At 26.3% G+C, this 8,399-nt stretch overlaps 1 protein-coding gene across 1 annotated transcript; it reads right to left on the reverse strand.

Moving 5' to 3' along the window:
* Positions 1-2,794: 2,794 nt before the first annotated feature.
* Positions 2,795-3,621, reverse strand: LOC124932956 (small polypeptide DEVIL 11). Its single transcript, XM_047473675.1, has one exon. The coding sequence runs from the start codon at positions 3,440-3,442 to the stop codon at positions 3,200-3,202; it is 243 nt and encodes an 80-aa protein (XP_047329631.1). The 5' UTR covers positions 3,443-3,621; the 3' UTR covers positions 2,795-3,199.
* Positions 3,622-8,399: the final 4,778 nt, after the last annotated feature.

The raw sequence follows: 8,399 nt of genomic DNA on the forward strand, positions 1-8,399 counted from the left end.
AAACTAAGCTTTAAGAGTAAAATAGAATAGAGAACACAACATTAACTATTATAATACTATTGTTAAATCTATTTATATTGTAAATTCAAATGAGTGGTAAATTTTACTATTATGGATAGGAAAGAAATATTGTGAGATATGAGAATATAATAGCATGTTAATATTATTAAGAATAATTATATTTTTAAAGAAACATATTCAAAGGAAAGAAACTAATTTTACATATTTATGGAATCAATTAATTTATAAATTAAAATATTATTTTTTATTTATTTACTATTTTATTGAATGTTGATATATTTTAATTCTTTTAACTCAATAATCTAACTTTTCAAATCCCATATATATTAAACAAATATTATTTACAACCCAAATGAGTTATTTAGTTACCCAAATCTGAACCATACCTTAGGCCGCATTCTTTTTGGGTTTTTAAAAAATTCATTCCAAATCAATTTTTATCAATCATTTCTCAACAATCACATCACTCAATTCATTAACCAAAATACTAAAATGCCCTCTATTTTAAATTATTATTTTTTTATTTTATTCATATATATCAATACCCTTTAAGTCTTTTTATCAAAAATAATCATCACTTCTTCAAAATCATCATCAATCATTACCTTTTTTCCTCTCTAGGTTTTTTCAAAAATCCCAATCCGAACAAGGCCTTAATTATACAACGTGTAACCAACAAGTTGAAATTATTGAAATAATTCGAAAAATCCAAAAATTTTGTGCAAAATTGTAACTACGCCTTTAAAAAAAAACATAGTACCTACAATAATGTTTGATGTTGACTCTAGTAGATTATCTAAATTTTTTCTATGTAGTTGGTGTGAGTCTATTTTCATTTTGATAATTTTGATCTAAGTGTTGTGATCTATTTATTTGGAAGTCATTAGGCTATTAAGTTCAGACAAATCTTATGGTAACTTATTTTTTTATTGATTATTATTTATTTTCAAATTAGAAAGATATTTACTAACAGAATTAATAATAATAATGAAAAGAATATTTAGTGATATAAGTTAAGTTTTTCAGATAAAATAAAATACTAATAATTGATAATATATAATAAAAATAGAGTAAAACAAAATTACCAAAGAAAGGGAGCAAGGTTCGATTCAAAATAGAAATGGATCGCTCACAATATCCACTGAACATGTGGAGGCTTCACTTCCTGCCTGCACGCACTAGACTTCTTTTTTTCTATTCTATTTTTATTTTAAATAATTCTAAAACCTGTTTATATAAATTTGTTTTATTTTGATTTCAAAATATAATAATAATAATAATAATCATTGTCAAAATTATACAAATGAAACGAAGTGACATTTAATTATTATATTTTAATACGTATTTATTATATCCATTAATTTTTTCTTGTTGTTTCTTCAAGTTGTTGGAAAATATTTATCGCTTCTTCGCTAACTCATTTCTTTCTTCTTTCTGTTACTTCCATTAAATTCAATTATAAATAGAGAATCTATAAATAGATTTTCCTCTTTGTAGATTGTCTACATGGATTGTATTCTCACAATCTGTTTATTTTGGTATGATTTATTTGCGAGAACCGATTTAAAAATTGAATTTAGGTAGACTTAAATTTTTAAAAATAGGAATTAAACGTGTATGAATTAGAATAAAAGAAATTATTTGTTATGTCACAATTTTTTTGTTGTAAAAAAAAAAACTTCTATCATAGATAATAACAAGTATTTCCATAGTGTCATAGCTTTAACACCAAACAAATGGAATGCAATAAATTTTTGCTACTATTTCTTAGATAAACAAATGTCACAAACAACATTTTTCGACGAAATTGAACCATTTAAAAATATTTATTTCTCTTTCCAATTTTGAAAAAGAAATTACTACAAAAATAAGTAAATTAAGTGTTTCTGTATGTGAAGAGTTATTTTTTTTTTAAATTTAACTAATGAATTAAAAAAAATGACTAAGATTTACAGCAACTTTTATCAATCTGGAAATTAGTCCTAAGTTGGAATGCCCCTAAAAGAATTCTCGGTAGATTTACTATGAATTCTGAAAATTCAACATTTCATTTTGATCAAGCTTTAAAATAAAATTGATTTTATATTCAAAAAACCTGATTTAGATTCCCTCCAATAAATTTTGATCACCTTAATTTGAAATATTAGTTTTGTATAGTGAAAAAATAGATAAATATTTTATTTTATACCATGAATAATAATTTGAAGCAAAACTGAAAAAGTTAAGTTTTTTGGTTAATTAGAATATCCTAAGGACCTATTTTCATCAATTTTATTCATATGGACTTGCAAACAATGAATTTGAGTGTATTTGTCTTTAAATTTAAATTAATATTTGAATATTTTAAAAGAAAAATAAAATATTAATTGGGGCACTTGGCAGTGATAGATATATATTGTTGCAGAAAAATAATTTGAAAAAAAAGTACAGTTTTGCAAATAAAATAATTTGCAATTATTGAAGCCAAGAAGGATGGCAGAAAAAGGGGGGCATTCCCATGGCCAGCCACTTTACCCTTCCCAAAGACTCTCTCTCTCATAAATAAATAAATAAATAAATATTCAATTAATTAATTTACAATCTGCGTCATCCCAGGCACGCCAGATCCAGTTCCAGACTTCTAAAACATCTGCCATTGTTGAACTCAATCTCTCTCTTTCTCTCTCTACAACTTGTACTTTATTATTTTAATATATTTATTTACACATAATATTATTTATTTTAATCAACCCACAACTAATTAGATCATAAAAATAACATGCATGCTGATAAATCAAGTTCATTAGAACAATAATTTCAATATTATTCTTAATCATCATCATCAAGGAGAAAGAAAGAAAGAAGAAAAACAGAAAGTGAGAGAAATGGATAGAACAGAGCCATGTCAGTAAAGGGTAGTGAAATCTCTCTATCTTCATGTCAATTTTCTCTCTCTACTGGTTTTTTTTTAATCTCAAACTGTCCTTCCCGTTCATCGGAGTAGTAAAAACATTTAACTATAAAAAATGTACTACTCCGTCGTCCTCGTTCATCTCAGATCTCTTTCTTTTTCCTTGTCTCCATCTTTAAATCCCATCACCCCTTCTTCATCTTCTCTCTCAAAAAATCAGGGTAATTTAAAAAAGAGATTTGAGAAGGAAAAATTAAAAAAAAAAAACTAAAAAAACTAAAACCCATTTCAAGAATCAGTGTATTCTCTCCAGCAAATGAGCATAGTAACACATCGTCTCATGATATAGAATCGAGCTCTCTGTTCCTTCACAAGCCTAGCACATCTTCTTGTAAAAGAACACCTCCTCTGGTTCGATTTCGAAGATCGGGAGCTTCTCGAACCTTCTTTCTTTGACATCTTCCATTTCTCATCCAAATACATCTGCGCCGCCGCTGATTCTAAGTTTGAAGAAGAAGAAGAAGGACCCATAAATATAAAAAGACTCCGCCGCGGATCAAGGGCGACCTAGCTAATTAATTCTTTGATGGTTATGAAAGAGAAAGACTGGATCTTGAGGAAGAACAAACAATGGGTGATTTTCAAATAAGGATGAAATGGAGAAGAGAAGTATTTATAAAGAGGTCTTAAGTATTCTATGAAGAGAGAAATAGTAGGGAAAAAGCTGATTCATTATAAAGAGGGCACTGACCAAGTTTGAGCGTGAATATGTCTATCTGCATCACTGTGTGTCTGTATGTGTGTGAGAGAGAGAGAGAGAGATAAAGAAAGTAAAAAACAAAAAGCCAACGGATTTCTGAAATGGGCTTTGCCTATTTGGGCCTACTACCTACCCTTTATGAGGCCCATATGTGATCGTAGCAAGTCTAGAAATTCTGTAAAACTTTAAATATATATATATATATAACAAGTCAAATCAATTCTGTAAAATTATTTAAATTATTAAAATAAAAGTAGATGTTGTGTATAGATTTCAAAGCTATTATGTATTTATTATTTAAATTTGAATAAAGTTAAATGAGTAATTAAAAAAAGTATTATTGGGAGTGGTGGTGGAGCCCTTTCGATAATAGCGAGGTAGGTACTCAAAGTCCCAAGAACACACGTCATTCATTAATTAAATATTTAAATTTATTGAAAATGGGATCCCGAGGCTAAACCCTATTGTTACTCTTCCATCCATCTTTTTTTATATATTTTTTATTTTAATATTTACTTCAAATTTTATGTAGTTTAAATAAATTATAAAGTTTCATATTTTGGTAAGATGATAATTTTGATTCATTACACAATAAAGATAACATATTATATACATCATATTTGCACACAAATCAAAATAACATTAATTCTAGGTAAATTAGTATTTTTTAATTAAATATTTCAATTTCTTATTATTTTATTCGATGTACTTATTGGCACTTTAGAACGTAATTTTTTTTTAAAAGCTATTTGCTTTTATATAAAAATCCATAGACAAACATCATAAACTTTGTAGATTCAAACAATTTTTGACAAATATTTTGTCATTAAATCTTTCATTTGCGGATATATTAGCGACAAATTATTTCACTAAAATAGTCTAGAAATTTAAGTTGTTCAACCTATGTTGAAATTTTCATTTCAAATTTTGTTATGGTTTGGCCTTCAATGACTCCTCCATTATACTTTCTAAATGTTTTTACACCATTTATTTGAGATGGGTTTTTCCAACTTTAATTGTGATAAACATTAACCCACTCATTGAATGGTTTAAATATTCCATTTTTAGATTCTGATTCTATCTGGTCCATGTAAAATGACTGTTTTCTAACAAATTTTACCTAGAAAAGAAAGTTTAAATGGTGGAATAGTTGTAGCTAGCATTTATAAATCAGCCTACTTTCCATGAAATTTTCAACCACAAACATTTAGTGCCAATCTAATATTGAAAAATCCATCTTAATTTTGGGTTGCAAATCGAAATTCCACCTATAGTTTTAATTCATTCAACCAGCTAATATGTGTTTAAATTAAAGAAAGAAAGAAAAATAAATAAATAAAAAGTTGAAAATGCATTCATACGTGTAATCTGTGGATGTGACCACTCAACTTGATTTTGGTGATTGAAGGGAATGACAGATCAAGGCCATAAGATAACTCAATTATCATGCTTTAAGACGTTTCATATCATTTATATATATTTGGTAAATTTATTTCATTATTACTTTATTATTTATTTGGTGACAATCATTTTAGTATTCTTCTACAAATATATTGTTTTTAAAGCTAAATAGAATATATATATTAGATCAATTTCAATAACACTAATAAAATGACTTCAATTTGTTTGTTTTATGTTTGATTATTTGAATTTTTTATTTGTTTTTTAAAAGAATATTGTAAAATTAAGATAGGAAGTTATTTGAATTTTTAATTAATTATATTATTATAATGTAATTTTTTATTTAAATTTTATAAAATGAAAAAAATATTTTAATAGATAAATTAAATGGTTGACAAGAAATAAAATATGATAGTTAAACTTTTGATTAAAAAAAATCCAAAAAATAGATATAGACATATAATGAGCTCTAAGTCCTTTTTTAGTTGGGTTACTTGTTATAACAAATTTACAGAAAATTAAATCATTTGATTTTTTTGATTGTATTTTTTTTATGAATCAAAATAAGGTAAGTACAAAAACTCATATATCATTCATTTCAATTTCACACTCCAATTATTACCAAAAAAATAAATTAAATCAAGGTCAAAAGAATATGTTAGTACCAATCAATTTAATAATAAAAATAATATAATTCATTAAGATAGTTTAAGTGACAAAAGTAATTTTTAAAAAATCAAAAATCACGAATTTATTCTTTCCCATCTTTAATTTAAAGGTAAACATTCATACATGTTATATTTAGTATGAATTTCTTTAAACATACGAATCAAGTTCCCACTTAATTACTTAATTAGTCAAATGTTTAATACAAGATAATTATAATTGTTTTATATATACAAGGTCTTCTATAATGATTAAAAGTTTATGAATGGTTGAAAACCATATAAACCACATGTAAAATGACATATCTGTCTCATTTTATTTTTAATTTTCATGAAAACTTTAAGTAATGACCATTTGTTCATTTAATTTCTCGATAACATTAGTTAAACAAGAATTACCACTTTTCCTATTCATTAAATAACACTCATTAATCAAGCCAAAGTGATTTATAACAAAAATCAAAATATTCTACATATACATTTAACTCTAATTTCGCCAAACACTATAAGCCAATTAAACAATATTGAGTAGTACCCCTACTAACGAAAAATGTACCAAATAACGGATACAACTGACTTAATTAATATGGTAGTTTTGCTTATAATTTGAGTTTCCTAAATTAGATGTATCCGTACAAAACCCAAAAAGTGCAATTTCAATTTCACAATATAATTTGCACCTTTTTGGTTATAATATAGAACACATACAAATAATACTTTGATACCTTGGAGAAATAGAAAACTGTCTCTTTGACTCTAATTAATTAATTAAAACAATCACTGTTAGCTTAATTATAAGATTAAATTGCTAAAAATGTCTTCCTTAAACAACAATTCCATTAATGATGCATATCAGTGTTGTCCGAATTGGATGTATTGACATAGGGGCCGATGATCAACTTGGGGTGCATGGTTAATTTTTTAATTTTGATTAAAGGAATTTAGACAGTTTTTAAAATACATTTTCAGTTTATCTGTGTTCTTGTGACTTTGACTTGAATGCATCTGTCTCACTACTCATTTGATACATAGACATGATTATTAACTTTTGTGTTATTTTTGTGAATCCAAGACAACCTTAAAACAATATAGTATATATAGGCAACTTATAATTATTAACTGTTGTTGTTGACAAATGGGTTATCTACATTTTATTTTATTTTATCCTTATAGAAAGCTTAACATGTATTTTCAAATGTGATACTTTCAATGATCAATCCGTCCAAACAAATCTCGATAAAATTAATTATCTACAAAATGAAAAATCATCAAATTTGTAAGAAAAAGTCACAAATATTGGATCCTTAAAACTAATAACCCAATTGTTATGAATATCATAATAATTCGTGATGAAACACTTAAGCACATTTTATCTATTTTCTCATATAAAAACTAGTTCGAAAATAATGAGAACAAAACATAACAATTAAATAATTCAACAATAGAAAAAGAACATATAATCAAGACACGCAAACATCATTTAACGAGTAATGAGTCAGTTAAGATGGTAGAAAATGATGCACCATATCGAAAGTCGAACCTTACCTCGCGTAAAGTCATTAAGATGAAATTAACTACCATCCATAAAAGCCTTTTATCAAAGATTGAAGGGTTTATCAATAATTGATTGAAATACATATGTAACATATTTACAAAGCTCAATCCAGCCTCACAACTCTCAATGATAGAACCAACATGAATTTAGTATTCAAAATATCTAAATTAAGAAAGCAGGAGATCTTGAACATAAAATTTTGACAATTAACCAATTTTGCATCCATCGTCCATCAAGAGTACACATCCTCAATGAACAAATTGTTGTGATCACAAATCAATCACAATTTTTAGATTATCCAAATATTTCTTCTAGTTATTTAATTATATATATGTAGACTGTAGTATATTATATATATATATATATGGCTGTTCAAATTGGCTTTTTTTTTTTAAAGAAGATCCATATTCGATTTGATGCCACTTACAATAATAAACAGTAAACAAGATTAGTGGTTTTATTGGTTACAAATTAATTAACTTTATTTTATAGAAATGATCCTCTTGTTTTGATCCCATTGATGAACTGACGAATCATTAGATTTGGGTGATTCGTCAACAAGCATTAATTCATTAATTTTGGGTTGCTTTCATGACCAAAAGAATCTCATAATCCAAACAAATTAACAGCCACTCCTTAAATTAGTTGTGTTGTGTTCATCAAAAGGGGAACATAAACCCTAAAACTAATCAGCCTCACTTATCTCTTCCTCTCCTCATGATTATATTAAATAAATACCATTGTCTTTTCCCAATTTTGAGAAGGCATCTTTGCTAGTGGGTAAATGGTTGACTGATCTCTACCCTTTTTTGTTTGTTTCTTTTTTTGAAAATTCAATAAAAACACCTTTTCAAGAACATTTACAATAAGAAATAATCAAATGTTGATCACAACCCCAAGACAACTGAAGAACATAAACGCCACACAAAAAGTTCCGATGAAATATTAAAGACTTTGAGATACTTATGCATTTTCAATTTAGCCGTTGTCTAGATGATACTCAGATTTTGCATCCCCTCGGAAAATAAACCATTCTCTTAATTGTGAGAAGTTTTTAGCCAATTTTTCGTGTTTCATTCTAAATTACATATATCTTATCATCGATGA

Source organism: Impatiens glandulifera, chromosome 3 (genome assembly GCF_907164915.1).
Source record: "Impatiens glandulifera chromosome 3, dImpGla2.1, whole genome shotgun sequence".
NCBI lineage: Eukaryota > Viridiplantae > Streptophyta > Magnoliopsida > Ericales > Balsaminaceae > Impatiens > Impatiens glandulifera.